Below are 20714 nucleotides of genomic sequence, written 5' to 3'. Positions count from 1 at the left end.
ATAAATGTAACTATATACGTACGATTATTAATATATATCTTACTAAAAATAACTACAAAGAGAATTATTACTCAAACTTAAGTATTTGGAAAAAATGCCTAAGAGAAATAAATTTCTTCATTTTGTAATACAATTTTTTATTTAAAATATTATTAAGAACACTTTTTGGTGCATATATAATAAAATAAAAAATTCTTGTACTCCTTATGAGCTCATTAGGTTTTATCAGTATGTGTCATCGCTTGTACCATTTTAATAATATAACATTCTTTTCTTTATGATTGTAATCTCAAATAAAATTAGCGACCTTTGAAAGAACTGGCACTGGAATTTAACATTTGAAATTACAATTTCATCCGGCTCGAAGGACCAAATTTTATGTGATAGAAAGTAGACTTAATGATATATCATGTTATATATAAAAATTGCATCTTATTAGATATTATAAGTAGATTAGTCGGGTATAAAAAAATAAAGTAAAAATTTTGCTATGTCCAATAGTGCTAAAGTGATATTAACACTCATCTATTAGTAAAAACTGTTCTAAATACCTCATGCATTTTCCCTCACGTTTCAATCGTAGGACGAATACATATCATGCTCTTCAATATATTGACCTATTAAGTCGTGACCGCAAACTTTATTGCCTTTAAATGCTAAACTATGAGAAAGTGAACTTTAATATTATTATTTAGATCACGTGGTGATGATTGTATGGGTAATTTCTTATTTTTCAACCATTGATATGTTGATTTTCAATCGAAAAATTAATAAAATAACTTTGGTCAATTAAATACTCATTTATCGCTTTCCGTGATCATTGAATTAAAATTCGAATGAAAAAAACAGCATTGTCAAACTATTCACACAATTTTTTTCAACTTTTTTTTTTACAATAACATCAAAGCAACAAACGTTTTCTTAAGAGAGATTTGTATTTGATTTAAAAGCAATTTGATAAACTTTGTGTCTGAATTCTTTAATAATATGTAAACGAATGATTTGGATCTATTAGACATTAAGAAAGAATACCTAATAAGTTTTGATGTCGGTTTTCATAACTAAATAGATTTGTCTTACCTTCGCCGTTGATTCGAAGTAATGGAAACGTGTGTTTGTAAAGAAATTGGTGATGTTGCTTATTTATTATTGAAGCGAATTGAAGTGCACTTATTCGCCCACTGGTAGGACCATAATAACTTATATCAACTGCTGTAATTATAAACATGAACGATAAAGTATTACTTTCGAATTAAAAAAAAGTTACCTAAAATAAATAGGAACTTTTTCTTTTAATTTAAATAAAAATATCATTGAAGTGTAGTAAAGGTAATTAAAAATAATGTCGTTTAATTTAAAAAAAAGAAGTAACATAACAAATGACGTATAAACTAGTTTTACAATTCTTATTATTTATTTTCTTTAAATAAATTAATTAGATAAAATCGTCCTTGAAGCTATTTCTTAAATTATTATTCAATAAAGAAAAGAATATTAACACAATCCATTTCAATTGAATATATATCCAGAGATATACAGAACAATTAAACAACCGAATCGAAAACGTTTTATTTTTTCCTGATTAGAGTAAAAAAATCGTTCTCGTAAACTCATAAATTCATACGAAATCAGAGGTATGTTTAATATGAAATAGTTCACTTTGTTTTATTATTTATTATAGAATATTAAATATAATATTTAAATTCAGCATATATCTATAATGCAGTACACATACATATAATCAAATATAGAAAGTATGACACAATGTGTCACTACCATCGACCATACCCAATTGATCATTGAATAAAATTTATATTATAGAGATTACATAAAAAATTTGAAGCAACCGAGGATGCGCATATATTAAATGATATTAGGAAATGTTTTATATACGTGAAATTATAAATGCTAGCCCGCCCCGATTTCATCCGCGTTGAACAAATATAACTATATATACCTTGCGCCACATTGGGATCTCTATTTTATTTTAAAATAAAATATAGCCTTTGTTACGTTATGTTTTTAAAACCAGCTTAGTAGTTTTAAGTTTATCCATTACAAATTAATATACAAAAAAATAAATCTTATCTCTATATAATTAATATATAACTCAAACTATATTAATACACACTAATTTGATCAGTTAAACACAGCGTCTCGTTGAAGCTTTTAATTTCGACTAGCAGCTCATACAAAGTTCCTTACCTACCGACGTTAAGTTTATAAACATATCCTACAATTAGTATATATCGAAAAGATCGATCACATCGCCGATTATAAAAAACATCACAGGCAGGTGAAGAGTGTGGAATATTATAGTGCGACCACCAAAGCAAATGTACATTCAAGAAATAAAAAAAATATTTTATGATGTAACGTACACACGTGTTATAAAGCGAAGCGAAAAGCGTTTAAACTTTGGTCACACTTGAAGTTATTAATATTAGAACTTTATTTGGTCATAGAAAATGACCAAAAAAGGAAAATCGCATTAGCTACTCGGTTAACATCTTCCGCGTAATGGCTAAAAGATAGCACGAATGTTCCGAATATTCCCTCTCAACAGGAGCAGATTCAGCAGGGCACGACCCACCTCTCAACGCAACAAGAACGAATGAGTGAAACTGAAATCAAAAGATCTACATTTATAGCATAATTAGAACGGTTGAATAAAAACAGGGTTTTTGAAAAAAAAATATTGTACGTATTTTAAAAGAAATCTCAATGAAGATATAACTGGGGTGATTACTTAACTGGACCATGTTTTCATTTTATTATCATCCACATCAATGTTCAATGAAATACAAATCAGTCTTTACAATCTCGTTGAGATGAACCGGTTATTCATTGAATTCGATATTTCTTGTTACGTAATCCGTCTGATAACGACGAAACAGTTGCTCTTAGTATTCCAATGTTTGCATTCAGTATGCAAAAATATTTGGAAATGTAAAATATGTATATCAACAAACCTAGCTACAGGATAGAAGTCTCCATACTGCTCCACTGGTGTTGGGATATATATATCCCAACACTCCGCTAAGTACCTACTGGAGGCCTTGGATCGGTTGCAGCGACGTGCGGTCCGCATTATTGGCGACGTAAAGGTCACAAACACCCTTGAACCTTTACAATTGCGGCGAGAGATAGCAGCGCTGAGCGCTTTCTATCGACTGTTTCACGGCGACGGCTCTGAGGAAGGATTCTCTCTAATTCCTACTTCCCCCTTCCTTCATAAGTCTACGCGATTGATATTCCATCGCGCACAAAGAAATTTGGCAACTCCTTTCTTTGTCGCACTTCCAAAAAATGGAATTCCTTACCAGCTCACGTGTTCCCCTCCTCTTACAACCTGAGTTCCTTCAAACGAGGCGTGAAGAGGCATCAGTACAGAGTCTGTACTTGCCGCCGTCGCGCTTGGACTCTACTACCACTAACCATCAGGTGGAGTAGTCATTTCCCCCCGCGGCGAATATAAAAAAAACAACAAATTATAAGATAAAATAGGGTTAGAATTATAACAAATGAATGTATAGCCGACTCCAACGTTAAGATTTATTTATTTATTTATTTATTTATATACTCTTTATTGCACACCAATATAGACAAAAATAATAGGAGTAAAACAAAACAAAGAAAAGAAAAATGTACAATAGGCGGCCTTATCGCTAAAACAGCGATCTCTTCCAGGCAACCTTTGGTAGAGGAGAGAGATAGGATGGTAGGGGTGTACAATTATTTAATACATAAAAAAAAAAAAAATAGATACAATATATATATGTATATATACGATACATAAATAAATATTCCATAAATATATAATTATATAATAATATAATATACATACACATTATAAATATATACATTTACATACTATAGATACTTACATAATAAATAAAATATTTAATTGCAGTATTTCTTCATGAAGCAAGATAGTGCTCTTTTATCATTTTTTTAAAAGAAGTAATAGTTGGTGCACGTCTTGCTTCTAGTGTAAGAGAGTTCCAAAGACGAATTGAATGGACTGTAAATGAGTCACTATAAAAAGATGTTGTATGAGGTGGTATTTTTAAAATCAAATTCTCTTCAGAACGAAGATTATGGCTATGTGAAGAACTAAGAAATTGAAAACGTTCTTTTAGATATGAAGGAGAAGACGGATTGAACAGAATACAGTACAGAAGTTGAAGGATGTGAGTATTCCTGCGAAGCCGGATTGGGAGCCACTTGAGCTTTTTACGAAGTTCAGAAACGTGATCATATTTACGAAGACCAAATATGAATCGGATGCAAAGATTTTGGAGACGCTCAAGTTTATTAAGATGAGCAAAGACAAATAATAAATAAATACTTTGACATTGAATTGAAACGATATCATTGGTCGAGATCTTTAATAATCTATGATATTTGTTATGGATTTCCGAATGGCGTCGTGATGATGAAATGAACGCGAATTTACTATCGGAACTTTGAAAGTAAAATAAAAGTGAATATAAGAAAAATTGTATGTTATAATTAAAGATATATATATATATATATATTTATAGAATAGGAAGGTGGACGAGCATATGGGCCACCTGATGGGAAGTGGTCACCAAACGCCCTTAGACATTGGCATTGTAAGAAATGTCAACCATCGCTTATACAGCCCATTGGCATCGCCACCAACCTTGGGAACTAAGATTTTATGTCCCTTGTGCCTGTAATTACACTGGCTCACTCACCCTTCAAATCGGAACACAACAATACCAAGTACTGCTGTTTTGCGGTAGAATATCTGATGAGTGGATGGTACCTACCCAGACGAGCTTGCACAAAGCCCTACCACCAGTACAGTAGTAGTATATTTATCAAGAACTGTTAATAATGTATAATAATAGAAGAGTTATTAGGTAATCGCATGGATTATGGAAATCTAATGTTTGTTTATTCAACTACTTCTACTGAAAATAGGTTATCTCATGGATTTTTATTATATTAAAATTTATTTTTTGTTAAATTTACAAATATAAAACACAAACTATAGGCAAAAACTAACACGGAGCTTAAAAGAAACACCGTGTCAATAATCTTAATAATGGTAGTAATTTGATAACACGATTATGTTGTTTAATGTAAGATTTTTTTTACTTAAAAGTAAGATAATTGACACAAAATTTCTTCGAACAATGGTCCAAAGAAATTCATGAGAACTTCACATACATCCATTGTAGAGTTGATTGGCTAATTAACTTTCATGGCTTAAATTATATGTTTGATTCTTTATTTTTTTATTAACTTAACCAGTTGTATGACAGGGATTTCATGCTTTTGAATTTTTGATTTTGCTTATATTCCTATAGAGGAAATTTGGAACGAGAGGGTTTCCTCACGTTCCAAATTTAAAAACATAGAAAAAAATATTTTTTACAATTTTAAATTTTTGAATATTATTTAAAGCCGAAGTTATTGGCGGTTCAAAAATTGGACACTACATACTATCAGCAGAAGCTTAGCTGCTAATTTTTTGCACTAAATTCGTCATATTTACTACATGCCTTCGGCAGGTTAGTACAAATTTATATGACAAGGAGACAGGCAGAAGAGCGAGGGAGAAATGGCCCTTCAATCTAGCGTTAGCATTTCTGGTGACATTCTGTCTGTAAATGTACACAAGAGCTAGGGAGAAATGACCCTTTTCAATCTAGCGTTAGCATTTTTGGTGACAGTCTGTCTATAAATGCAAGAAACCACTTTACGATTGACACATGAGAGCAGTTTTTATTTAAATTTACTACTTAGCGTCAATTATATATTCCGAATGAATTTTAAAACAGTTTCATCGACAATACAAACCAGTACATGTAACTTAGTACATGTAATAAATTAAAGTTTGTTATTTTCAGTTATAAGAAATCAGATGTTATATTTACACGACTGGCCACTGGCATTTATGTGTGAGAGCTTCTTTAGTCCAGCATATCTTTTAAACGCCTGAGTTTGATCGGGGTATCATTAGAATTCTTATATCATCCTGAGTGACGCTGGCTATAAATTCATTCAATCAGTACAGTTATGCTTAATATATGATTTATATCATTATATATATTGAATTATTTTACTGGTGGTAGGGCTTTGTGCAAGCTCGTCTGGGTAGGTACCACCCACTCATCAGATATTCTACCGCAAAACAGCAATACTTGATATTGTTGTGTTCCGGTTTGAAGGGTGAGTGAGCCAGTGTTTTTTATTTTTTATTACAGGCACAAGGGACATAAAATCTTAGTTCCCAAGGTTGGTTGCGCATTGGCTATAAGCGATGGTTGACATTTCTTAAAATGCCAATGTCTAAGGGCGTTTGGTGACCACTTACCATCAGGTGGCCCATATGCTCGTCCACCTTCCTATTCTATAAAAAAAAAAAATTACATTCCATATTTCCGACTAAAGCAACAGTTGATGGATACGTCCATGGTTACATTTACATATTAAGAGTATACTATAAATTTTATAAGCGAGATTGTTAAGTTTTTTATTAATAATAAGGCTATATTCGTTTTAAGAGAACTTTAACTTTGTAAGGAAATTAAACTTTTTAGTTGAGCACGTGGAAGTAAGCAACATTTCTCTTTTTAGTGTGAAGTATTAAATAAATGATAGGCGTTTAAATTAAAATCATTATAATGATATATAAAACTACTTTTAAATAATAATAATGATAAAAAATCTATGATATGTATCTACTACTACTAAAATGCTATAATACGTACACTATGAGATGGCAAAAACGAATAGACTAAAACGAATTACTGGTGGTAGGGCTTTGTGCAAGCCCGTCTGGGTAGGTACCACCCACTCATCAGATATTCTACCGCAAAACAGCAATACTTGATATTGTTGTGTTCCGGTTTGAAGGGTGAGTGAGCCAGTGTAATTACAGGCACAAGGGACATAAAATCTTAGTTCCCAAGGTTGGTGGCGCATTGGCTATAAGCGATGGTTGACATTTCTTACAATGCCAATGTCTAAGGGCGTTTGGTGACCACTTACCATCAGGTGGCCCATATGCTCGTCCACCTTCCTATTCTATAAAAAAAAAGATGTATTAAGTGATAACTTATTGTTTTAGGTATATAATATTATATAGTAATACTAGTCTTCACCCGCATGGTAAGTAAAGGGGTAGGGTGATGTTGGTTTGGGGGGAGGGGTTGTTATAAAAAAATAACCTTCTTTCTCGGGGTTCAATCTTGCTTATACCAAATTTCATCAAATCTTGTTAAGTTCTAACCGTGAAAGCGTAACATTCAGACAGAGTTTCTTTCGCATGTATAATATTAGCATATATATAAATAACGAAATTAAATATAATATATTATAGAGCGTTAAACATTCAGTTTCTCGGATATACTTACAGAAAACGTGTAACATTATGAATATATTTTTATATCTTTTTATTTCTTTATGTTTTCCTTTTGTTCCCAAAACTTGTGTTGTGACGTAACGAGAACCGAAGCCACGAAGTTCACTTAAATTACTAGAGATGGCGCCAAGCGATCGAATAATTCGAAAACCAAGTTCAAAAATATAAGTATGATATTCATTTGTAACTTGGTATATTGTATATAACTTTGTATATTAATTTCTATTGGTAATTATGCAGTTTGTGTTCTTTTCTGAAAAACAATTGAATTTTCTGTTTTTTTTCCTATGGTCTGCATCTATTGGTCTGAATTGGTCACCACTGAATTGGTCACCACTAATAATAATTACTATACTCGACGGATAACCCTACCTTATGAGGTTTTGTAGTTCCAGAAATATGTGAAACAAAGTTTACGTTAGGGGAGGAAGGGGTACACACACATATAAATATGTAGATACAGTAAATAACATTATCATACATTTGTTAACTGGGAAGTTTTTTTCGAAATATCTATTGTGCGCCCCGTCCCCGCTCTCATGGAAACCCTGGGATTGTAGTCCCGAAACCTCTAAATCCGGTCCTGGATGTATATAACCTCTGTAATTACAGCGACACAACATACATACAAAAAAAAATCTAATTAAACAGTGTTTCCGAAACAAACTTATGAAATCAACTTTTAATTTCATTTCGTTGCTTTTTAAATCTAAACTACATTTCCAAAACGGCCGAGACTTAACAAGCTGAATTAATATAAATAAAATTCAAATATACCTTTAGGTAGCTTCCTCCCAATATTCTATTTAATTAATTAATGAGACAGACTTATACAAATTATATGTTCATCTCTTTTCGAACTTAATTAATTCAAATGTAATTACTGCTAGCATTTCAAATCCGAAAGTGAAATTGTTAATTTTTTTTTACTAAACACACGAACAGTATAGTAGTACTTTACAAACTTATAAACTTAGCAGCTGTTTTGTTAAACACTGTTTCCACTCGTTCTGTCATTGTTGATTTGATATTTGAAAGAAGAAGAAAAAACAATGTTAAACTAATCACCCGCTCAACAAAAAAGTATGACCGTTTTTCGTTAAAATAAATACAAATTTAGATTAAAGCGACAAGAAAATGTTTTAATAGAAATCAGTGGCGTATTTACCCTGTAGGGGTTAACGCCAGGGGCCTCACTCGCAGCAGCCTAGGCGCGTTTCATAATCGTTATTAATTTTTTGTTACTATTTAATTTGACTTTTCTAAATGAACTAGAAGAACCTCTATCTACATCAGATAAGTACTTTAAAACTCATTATTCGTTACCTGCTCTTGATTAACCAATAATTAATTTATAATAAACAATAGTATTTTTCGTTTAATATAAGGGGCGGATATTTTGTGTCCGTCACACCAAATCATATACGCCTCTGATCAAAATCAAATTCTTTATTTAAGTGGGATTTTAAAAAATACTTTTGAATTATCATTTCACAGGATTATATTGAGTGTATAGCACCGGTTCGAAACTTAGATTCTACCGAGAAGTACCGGCAAGCAACTGAGTAGTTACACTTTTCCACGAATTCAATTACCAAAGTATGTAAATAAAAATGTATAAAGCGCGACTTGAATTATAAACACCAATCCACCACGGGCTTGAACCCGCAATCTTCGTTTAAGAGAGACCTGTTCTAGCTACTGGGCCGTCTCGTCTAAGTATAGGCTTAAAGTTATTAAAAGAATGAGCATCGATCGAAAGTAAAAAATTAAGAAAATGAAAGTGCGGACTCGTTTGCGGACATGTCGTTACGATGAGTCTCAGAATTTCAACTATATCGCGTTCAGCCATTTATATCTCACTATTTTTAATATAAAACATATTATAATATTTTTATTTATTACGCGTGTTAGTTTTACAGCAACTTTATGTTAAGCAATTGACTCTCTAGCTTTTAGAAAAAGTAATTGCTTTCTGGTTAGTGGAAGCGTAGTACTCGGAGCAATATTGTATTTTTTCCGCCTCTAGACATTTTCATGCCTAAATTGTACGGGCTTAAAAATATATTTTTGATTTCTTTCATAACAGCTTCATTACTTTAAAAAAAAAGCTCATGGATTACTTTTTGTTATTGATAGTGAGTCCATCAACAAAATAGTGCGTTGAGATCCTATTGTTTTTTTTTATGTATTTTGTATTTTTTTTTTTGTTGTATTTGTGTTAATGAAGAAAGCATAGGTCAATACTTTGTGAATGCTGTGTACACTTGTAATCGATATACATATCAAAATTTGATTTTTTCTCTTTGGATGATATATACGCCACCAATTTATATGTATATTGTTAGTGTTTCTATTAAATAAATAAATCTTTTTTTTAAAATACTTAATATGTCCTGTAAAACCGGTCAGATTATCACTTACGCTGTCTGTGCACGCATTGTGAAATATTATAAGCTTTATTTTTAAATAATAATATATTGTTTTTACTGGCTGTTATTATTTATGTGTGCGAAATTAATTAATACAATTAAAAAACAATTGTTTTTTAGTTTATATATTATATATATTTATTTGATGTACCAATCATACAACATATACATATAAATTTTATATAATATTTAAGTGTATCATTGTTACAATGTTAAAGAGAATTAATATTCCTTCAAATAAAGATTCCACGTCTCTTTCACTCATTTGTCATATGAGTATGATTACTAAAATGATTATTCTTAATACAAAATGGAAATTATCTTAAAAGTAACGAATACAATTTTATATATATTTATATTAAGTAAAAACATTAAGAGATTGAAGCATAATATAATACTTTTCACAATCCCTTAAAATCGCACAATTAATAATGTAAACAGTTTGAATGATTAAAAAAATAAAATATTATATTCTATTTATGACGCTGACGCGGCGGAGAAACTATTGGATAGAATACAAATGGCAACTACAAGGGAGATTTTGAAATATAACCTTGGAATGGCGATCCATAAAGACGACATCATCGACAAGCTGGCTGAACACCATTCAGACCAGCTAGGAATCCGGAATACGTAATAAAAAAACATCCAAAAAAATTACGTTTAAATGTAATTAGTATTATTTTTCTAAGTAATATCATTGCCACGTTCAGTTTTACGAGAAATCGTAAGTCGTGTCGGTAAACATCGTATGTCGTATAGTAATAAGTAAATGTCTTTAACGGTCTTACTATGATAGCTTTTTCTGTATTAATCCGTCTCTCTCTAGCACATGTTACGAACATCATAAATTAAACCGTAACGTGTAAATGGACCGGGAAATTACTTGAATTATGAATCGCTTTCACATATCTATATATTAAATAAAAGGTGAAGCTGATTGAGTTATTTAGCCTAAGATATTAATTGTAGATACTAAAAATGTTGCACTAAATACATACATAAATGCGTACATAGACACACAAATCTATGCGTACCTTCTATATACATATATTCTCTTGATCCATTCAGATACAATGCACACATATATTTTAATTAAAATATAACCTAATAACTATTTAAAGCCGAGATGGCCCTGTGGTAAGAACGCGTGAATCTTAACCGATAACGAAATCTTAATCAAACCCGGGCAAGCACCACTGAATTTTCATGTGCTTAATTTGTGATTATAATTCATCTCGTGCTTAACGGTGAAGGAAAACATCGTGAGGAAACCCGCATGTGTCTAATTTCACTGAAGTTCTGCCACATGTGAATTCTACCAACCCGCATTGGAGCAGCGTGGTGGAATAAGCTCCAAACCTTCTCCTCAAAAAGAGGAGAGGAGGCCTTTAGCCCAGCTGTGGGACATTCACAGGCTGTTACGGTTACGGTAATAACTATTTAACAAAAAAGGTTTTTATGAATGGTTACAATAAAAAAGGATCTTATACGTTGTGTATAAGATTCTTATTTATTCATTATAAATGATAACACAATAAAAACATAACATGTTTATTTTAAGCAAGTTAATCTAGAGTAATATAGTACTAATATGTATATATATAAAATGCCTTTATATATATTTGACGGATCGGATGGCGTGGTTGGTAGATACTTGCCTTTCACACCGAAGGTTGTGGGTTCGATTCCCACCCAGGTCAGACATTTGTGCGCATGAACATGTCTGTCCTGAGTCTGGGTATAATTATCTATATAAGTATGTATTTACAAAAGAAAAGTAGTATGGGTAGTATATCAGTTGTCTGGTTTCCATAGTACAAGCTCTGCTTAGTTTGGGATCAAATGGCCGTGTGAATACTGTCCCAGGATATTATTATTATTAAACAAAAATATATAAAAAAGTGATCTAACTAGGTTCCGTCCGATATTTATTAGTAAGGATTACCGAGTAACGGTTAATTAATATTTGTAATACAGAGACATTTTAAAGTTTTAAATTATACAGATTTATTGATTCCTAGTAGTATTGTAGTAGGTACATATACCACTTATATATTGATTTTTCTAAATTATTATTGTAAACAACAAAACTGTATATTAATATTTATGTCTTTATCTTTTTATTTATTATCTTTTTTTAGTATTATTTAAGAGGATCAGTGTCTTTTTTTCATGTCATGGTTTTCACTGGTGGCTTTGTACCATAACTCATCAGATTTACCGCAAAACAGCAGTACTTGGTATTGTTGTGTTCCGGTTTGAAGGACATAACATCTTAGTTCCCAAGGTTGGTGCCGCATTGGCGATGTAAGTGATGGTTAATATTTCTTACAATACCAAGGTCTATAGGCGTTGGTGACCACATACCACCAGATAGCCTATATGCTCGTCCGCCTACCTACACTCTAAAAAAATACCTATGAGTACAACTGTAAACCTTTGACCTTAGACCTGTTTACTTGTAAACTGTTTATTCCTAATTATTACTGCATGTTAGTTTGCAATCTTAATATATCAAATAAATAAATATAAAATAGGGATATTTTTCAAATTAAATTAACAAGAAAGTCTTGTCATTGGTCATCAGTTCAAATAGGTGATTAATTTATTTATTAAAAAAAATTGTATCCAAAGAGAAACATGCTAAGATTAATAAATATTAAATTAAAAAGTCATTAACAAAAAAACTCAAAATCATTAATTTTTCATAGTCTTACAGCTAGTGTTTCGCAATTGGCTAAGACACACTCAAACATGATTTTAAAAAATGAAATTAAAATGGGTGTGATAAGGTTCTAATATTAACTAGAATTCCTACCATTTATAACTTTTTCTAATCATAAATATGTTAAAGAAAACAAATCGAACTTAAGTCAAAGGTGAAATTAAAATCGGTGTGATAAGGTTCTAATATTGACTCTTTTAAAACGTTTTTCTTGCTGTTTAAAACTTTTTCTATTTAAAATTAAGATTACGGTTATGTTAAAGAAAAAAAACTTAAACTAAATAATAAAATAAAAATAAGTGTGATAAGGTTCTAATATTAACTTGAATTCTTGTTATTTAAAACTTTTTCTGTTTAAAATTACGATCATGGCAATATTAAAGAAAACAAATCGAATTTAAACTAATAGCTCTGCCATTAATACGTGCTCGTAGAGACCAGCAGAAAATGATTTTAACTTTCCATATCATTACATACAATACGCAATCGACTATTATAATCTCACTGATTATACGTAATCAAATTTCAAACTGTTTTTTCTTCCAGTTAACTAGAATATATTATAATCTTAATATATTGAATAATTACAGGTAACACACATTTTCATATATAGCTTATTAAAAAAAAACACTTAAATATATTTTTTAATCTAAGAACTCCAATCTACTTACTTATATTGTGTTGTCTCCGACATTAAACAAAAACGTGTGTGTAAAATTTGAATGCAATCCAGATGTGCGAGTTTGAAATTCGAATGCATGACTTATTATATTATAGACATTACCGGGTGTTAAACAAAATGTCTAGTGGTTAGAACACACGAATCTTAATCGAATATTGCGGATTCAAACACGGAAAACCACGAGATTTTAATTTGTTTATATAATTCATCCCGTTCTTGACGGGAAGAAACATCGTAAGAAAACATTCATGTGTCGGATGAAAACCTACAACATGGGTACCATGCCATTGGGTACCGTTACTCAACCCAAGTTGGAGTAACGTGGTGGAATAAGGTCAAAGCCTCCAAAAGGAGAAAGACTTTTGCGCAGTAGTGGGTACTTTTACTTAAAATAAGATAAATATGTATAAAACAATGAGTAAACCAGTATTTATATATCCATTTACAAAAAAAATGAATGTATTTATTTGTTTGTTATAACAAGACAATTGTATGGTAATTTATTAGTTGTTTGTATGCACCATTAATGTTATTTAACTCATAAACATAAATGCTGTTATAATATAAATATTATAAGGTGTTTTATATAATGAAAGGCTTGTTATATTTGTAAATATACAAATGCTTAATTTATAGTCTGTTATAACCGTTGAAAACTTATGTAAAATTTCATGATAATGAAAGTATTAGAACCTATAAAAGAAATCTAATTATAAGCATAATATAAAGCATAAAGCTGCCGTCGTTTCGGACTGTAGATTCTACTGAGAACCGGCAAGAAACTCAGTAAATAATAATATAATGCCTGCGTGTTAGGCGACTGTATTTTAAAATTTTATAAGGAACTAGCTTAATTGCTCGTTTTTCTTCCTACTATAAATGAAATTTAAAAATAATAGAATAATTGCTTATTACGCATCATCGTTTTAAGCGTTACCTTGCGTAGTTTGAATTATATAAAAGTACCTCTTATTTTAGAAAAATTAGAAAAGAAATTTAAAAAACTATATACGTAAAACCGATGACTACTGCCGCTTTAATTTTAATTAAAAAAAATTTATGTATGATGATGAAAAAGTTATTCAGCTAAGTTTTTTCAGATTTCACGATATTATTTTTAAAACAGATTCAAAATCCCGGCTTATGATTTTGTATTTTTTAAATCTTAACAATATACGATTACGTAGATTAATCGTTTAAAAAACTAAATACATGACATGTTGAAAAAAACTATTCAGCCTAGTTTCCTTGACCGGTTATTCTGCGGCCAGTGATATTTTTTTTTATGATTCGAAGACTAATGAACACGAAAGTGGAATGTTTTAATAATGAATGGAGAATATAATTTAGTTTTGTGTAAACATTTTGATGTAAATTAACTGTTTTTATTTTAATTGTATAAATATTACGAGTACGAATATCAACTATATAAAAACAAAAAAAAAAAAACGGTCTCCATCAAAATTGTTCTTATAATCTGTTAGAACTTTTACTGAAAAGTAATTTATTCGTATTTTTTTCAACATAGATGTTACTCTATATTGTATTGTAATAATTAGTTGATAACTAATAAGAGTTTAATATTATTTCAATAGCCTGTTGATTGTAAATGCCAGAGTAAACTTGAACTTTCTCGTCACCGAGTGCTTTGCCCTATAGATATTAATAGCAAGTTATACAATCAATATCACTGTGTTTGTATGTGAAAGTGTTTTCTAATATAATTTATTATCTTAAACTAGACTAAGCTAATTTCTTACAATTACAATGAATGAATATGTATAAACTTAATATTTTTTAGTAAGAAGTGACTTTTTTTTAAATATTTCGCTATTTTAATTTCAAATTCTATTTATAAAGTTCCGTGTCGTTACTTTTTTTTTAATGACAGTAAAATATTAGACATTATATTTCACCCAAGAAATATCATGAAATTGTATCGTCACAAAATTAACTTGCATGTAATATTCAGAATTATATCAATATGTATATTCTAATTTTGTCCCTAATAAGGTTAGGTTATATCAAAATATTTAAAAAAGTAAAACTTCGAACTTCGAATTTACCTTTCGCTAAAAACTATCGAACAGATTGGAATGCTATTTGAAAAATTTAAAGCGAAAACAAATAATTCTGAATAATTTAAAAATCGCTTAAACTTTCTATTATTAACTTATGACATAATATTTTCGTTAATGCTAAAGAAAATGTCTTTAAAAATCGTCAAATATGTACAAAGTAATCTCATTTGCATAAACATTAGGGACCGAACTGAATCCGATATCTTCTTAACCCAGATGAAAGATTCGTATAGAGTAAGTCAGATAACCAAGGAGAGGGAGGGGTACGATAAAACTCTATTGCAGCGGCCGGACCACGCCAAACCCAGCTTGACATCACTCGATGTCAGAAAATTAAACCGGCTCGCGTTAGGAAATTAATATCGACAAAAAAATGAAGTTCACACTGATCGTACTCCTAGCCCTCGGCGTTTTTGCCAGCGGCGAAGACAGTGACAACACAATGGAAACAGCTATCAACTTCATAAAGGACTGCAGAGGAGACTACGCTTTATGTGTTAAGGTCCATAATTTTATTATTAAAGTGAAAGTGTTCAGTGAGAATGGAACGTGTTAGTGTCCGGTCAAGTTTCACGCGGGTGTAGTTGGGGGATAATTTCATATAATTTCTCTCGGCAGGTGGACTCAAATTACCGTCAAGCTAGAAATGATATCGCTCACCCACAATTTTGTTTAAATCACAAACATTCATGTTCTTTATTTACTAGTAAATCCAAATAATAATTGAATTAATAATAATTATCTTTTACAGGAAAAGCTGTTGAAAATCGTGGACAATTTAAGATCAACTAGAAGCATTGCAATTGCTGAAGGTGTTGTTCTAAAAGGCGAGCCAGATGTTCGAACTGGAAAGAAGTTAGACACTCTTCCTGTTGACCCCACAGCTAGAGATGCTGAAGTTAATTACAGATTAATGGACGGCGTGGTCAGCCTATTTGAAACTCATGCTCTTGAGGTTAAGATGAACCAAGCTGATAAAGAGGAAATGCAACGCTCTTTAGAAGAAGGTGAGAGTTTATTTTCTTTATAAATAATATAAATGTTTTTAAATTTTAAAATAAACACAATGATGGTATAATATCAAATTATCTGTAAGCCATTATAATGATATCATAAAATAGTTGAATTAAAAAAAGTTAGACGGATAAGTTGATAATTTCATTTTTTTTAATAAAATTAATATTATTATTTCATTTAAAGGACGTGGTAAGAAAAAGGGTGGTAGCGGTATTGGAGGTTTAATTGGACTGCTCGGAGCCAAGGTGCTTATCGGAAAGCTGTTCATCGTCAAGCTCATCGCTCTCAAGGCATTAGCAACAGCGAAGATTGCTCTGGTCCTCGCAGTCGTTCTCTTCGTTGCCTGGTGCCTGAAACAAGATCATACTAAAACCACATATGAAGTAGTACCCCATCCTCATCACCACGAAACCCACCACCCAGTTCATGTAGACCACGTCGCACATGATCTTGGCCACGGTCACGGCTTTTCAGGCTATGGATCCGGTTCCGACTGGAACAAGAACATCGATGATGCTCAAAACTTGGCCTACAGCGCATATTCACCTCATAAATAATTTAGATTTAAATAGTTGGTACCCACCTTATATACCAACACTATAAGCATTGTACAAAGACTTATATATTATTTATTTATTTAACTTATTGTTATTAACTTATTGCTCAATAAAAGATTGTTTTTAAAAAAAAAAACTTATTTGTTTCTTTACAAAACAAAACCAAGAAAGATACGATGACAAAATTAATGCTAAGTGACTTCTTAATTTTTTCAATTTCTCGATGATACAGCAATTTTCTTAAACAAAATTATATAGAGATTCTTAAATGTGACAAGTTTAAGATACTAGATGCTTAACCGACTAATTCGTTAATGTTGACCATAAAAACCTGTTTAGAAATTTGGTACGAACGGAAATCGAAACTACTTATAATGTTTAAGAAAATGACATACAAAGAGTGTATCCCTGATAGTAAAACTGTGAACACGATTTTACTTTCAAGCGAGAGTAGAAACAATTTATAACCTCCGCTATATCATTAAATTGACTCTTGCAGACAAATCAATCATTTGATTTAAAATGATCGGTAACTGAAATCGAACATGGCATGTTATTTAGTAATTTATTTATAGGATATAGCGTGTTCTTTTTTCACTGTCCAATTTTAACTAAGTAACTAAGATTTATTTGTTTCCTGCTAATGGATTATATTCGATTAGATTTCGTACATACTTAGAATGGAAAATGTTAGAATATATTTAATTAATATTAAGATAATTTAACGAAGTCGACTTAGATTCAAGTAATATTGATGACGTTAAATTACTATATTATCTTTTTTTTTACTTCTTGGTAGGGCTTTGTGCAAGTCTCTCCAAGTAGGTAACTATCCACTCATCATATAATCTTCAAAAGAGCAATACTTAGGTGAGTGAGTCAGTGTAACTACAGGCACAAGGGACATAACATATTGGTTCCCAAGGAGGGGGGTGGGTGGTGGTGACCACTTATCAATCTGCCTACCTAATACCATAAAAAAACAATAAGGTGGGTTGTTTTTTGAAATTTGTGTTAAAAGTTTTAAAAAAAAGTAACTGCAAGTATATGACCTACTTCTGAGTCTCCTTTTGAGAAGAAGGTTTTGGGCTAGACCCACAAATATATAATATTTTAATCACGTAAAATTTCTGTAATGTTTTCACGGGCTTGAACCCGTTATTTTTAAGTATAATTCATCTGATCTAATTATCGGACCATTTCGGTTCTCTGATGTTGATATAAAATGTAAATAATATGTGTATATAATGTTAAATTTTATCAAAATTTGAATGACCCCAAATACATTATTATAATAAAAGTGAAGTCCACTCTCTCTATGTTTATTTATGTATGTTCCAAATTTTTATATTAGTCGATTAATACGCAGACTAGAAATCTACGCAAGCCACTATGATACTTTTAGTAAAATATTTATACACGTTTTTTATTTGAAAAATTCAACTATAAAAATCTGGTTCGTCGAGTTAAAAATATTTTCTCTTTCTTCTTGAGATTTACAAGCATTGTCAAAAAATAATATATCTCGATTAAAATATTTTTGTTTTAATATAAACAGATTTTCTATGACAAAGTATATCTTTATGAATACCGTTATATTAAGAGTTGTGTTGACGAATGAGTCTTACTGTTTTTGGAAAAATCATCCGAAGACAGCTTTTCGATTATATCATAAGATAGAATATAGGGCACATATTGTTTTATTTACTAAAATTTAATGCCGAGGAAAATGGGCTGTCTTATTATTCAAAACGAATTAAATAATAAAACAAAATATATATTTGTTTATCTAATTCTTCAGTCGTTCCTTCATTTTTGAAGATCGTGGTCCTAGTGCAGGCTCATATTTGCTTCCATCTATTTCTGACCATCTTAACTGGTCAGAAATAGATGGCCATCTTAACGAGGGTACAGTACAATCACTTGGAAAGATATTCAACCGGTCTAACTATCTAGTTGGTACTCGTCAAGTCAATCATTTCTAAGCTCTCATCCCCACGTCATATTATGTGCCCAAAATAAGATACTAATTCTTTATAATAAACATACAACGATTGAAGTTCCTACTAAAATATCAACATATCAATTCAAAACGGACTAAAATATTTTTCATTTACCACGCATTGTTTTTTTTTTTGTTCATCTTATAAAGCACAAGTAAAAATTAAAAACGAGTTTCCAGACGCTTCAACGCGTACAGGTTTAAAGTAGACATTCATTAAAGGCTCGGCTTTCTACTGGTTTCATATTATTTTATTCCATGTCATCTCAATCGAAATGAAAATTAATTGTAGGGTATATGAACCATTAAAAGAAAAAAAAAAGAAAAAAACAAACAAACATTATTTTCAATTTAATTAAACATTGAAAGAAATTATCGTTCTCTTATCTCCTCGATCATGTTTTACGTTTGAGTGTGTGTAAACTACAAGTATTACAATTTATAATTATGTCTGTTTAATTGTGTGTGTATGTTGTTTTTATTGTCTTCGTGGTTTTTTGTTATATGTTTATTGTTATTAAAATTTTGATGAACGCGAAGTTTTGAACCGAGTTTCGTTGCACCAAATCCTCATGTTTCTTTCGTTCAATAGTCAAATGATCCTAAAGTTATTAATAAAGGCAGTATAAATGTACGTGTAAGTACATTTGTATTGATATTTTGAGGATAAAATCTTTAATGATTTCGGTACTTCCAAATACTTCTGTCACACCTACATCAACATAGAATATGCCAAAAACAGACTTGACAGTACTTGTCATATTGACCTTCTGACCGAATTTCGTCTAAGGCGGTCGATCTCAAAGACCAACCTACGCAAATATTTTATTGCACATACAGACGCACAATCATCATCATCATCACATAATCAGATGGAATGGCAATCCGACACTGACTGCGAGAAACTAGACCGACCAATTGCGAAGGTCTAAATAATAAAGTGCACGAACAAATCTGACGAAATCGGAAAAAGTTCAGGCGCAGAACCAATCACTCATCAATAGTCCGAGCCGGCGTTTGAAACCAGGACCCGGATCTGGAGCCATATACATAGCTATATGCTATCTATGCTATCTATGCTTGGTGTAGTGGTTAGCTAGCCAATACACCAACGATTTAGTTGCGTTACATTATACGTAAATTAAAAAAATACCGTGAAACTACTAAGAATAGGAGTTGAGATTATCAAAGTGTATCATTATTTGACGCCGACTTTCTATCAGGATATTTAAAATTATTTTCAATGCAACGTGTATTACGAATTAAGATATATGTACCGTGATGAGTTCGAAAGAGTGAATTTATACAGAATTTCTTTCCGGTCTATCTTGTTAGAATCCACATTCCAACTGATGATAGCTTCATGTGGTACTTTTATGACTTTTGACTTGAAGAAAAATAAGTTGAATGAAATCTTATTAAGAATATAAATAGCAAATATTGTTTATTTATTTATACGAATATATAGCAGAAGCTTTCATTTTATATATATATATATATATATATATATATATATATATATATATAAAATTTTGAGGATATATATACTGTGAATGGAATGGAAATATGTATATTTACTGATATGTTATAGCTAGAGATCATTTTGATTGTAGACGCTAATATCAAGAGCACTACCAGGCGTTTCTTTTTTGCTTTTTATTGCTCTGTTTATTAGGTAAGGTTTTAGGCTACATAGCTGCAATCTACAATTATAAGGAGCGGATCTATAACTACAAAGGTCAACCTGTGTTAAGAACTTTAAGTAAGTATCTACACATAATGTATAATCAAAAAAAAACTCAGATAGTAATAT

The 20714-nt window shown here is 30.9% G+C and overlaps 1 protein-coding gene across 1 annotated transcript; it reads left to right on the top strand.

Moving 5' to 3' along the window:
• The first annotated feature begins 15642 nt into the window (after positions 1-15642).
• On the top strand, positions 15643-16950 carry LOC126778270 (uncharacterized). Its single transcript, XM_050501762.1, has 3 exons — positions 15643-15827; positions 16077-16332; positions 16526-16950. Exons 1-3 carry the CDS (start codon positions 15699-15701, stop codon positions 16897-16899), a joined length of 759 nt encoding a protein of 252 aa, XP_050357719.1. The 5' UTR covers positions 15643-15698; the 3' UTR covers positions 16900-16950.
• Positions 16951-20714: the final 3764 nt, after the last annotated feature.

Source organism: Nymphalis io, chromosome 25 (genome assembly GCF_905147045.1).
Source record: "Nymphalis io chromosome 25, ilAglIoxx1.1, whole genome shotgun sequence".
NCBI lineage: Eukaryota > Metazoa > Arthropoda > Insecta > Lepidoptera > Nymphalidae > Nymphalis > Nymphalis io.
Note: the sequence above shows the minus strand (reverse complement) of the source record. Positions and strands in the feature narration are given on the sequence as shown.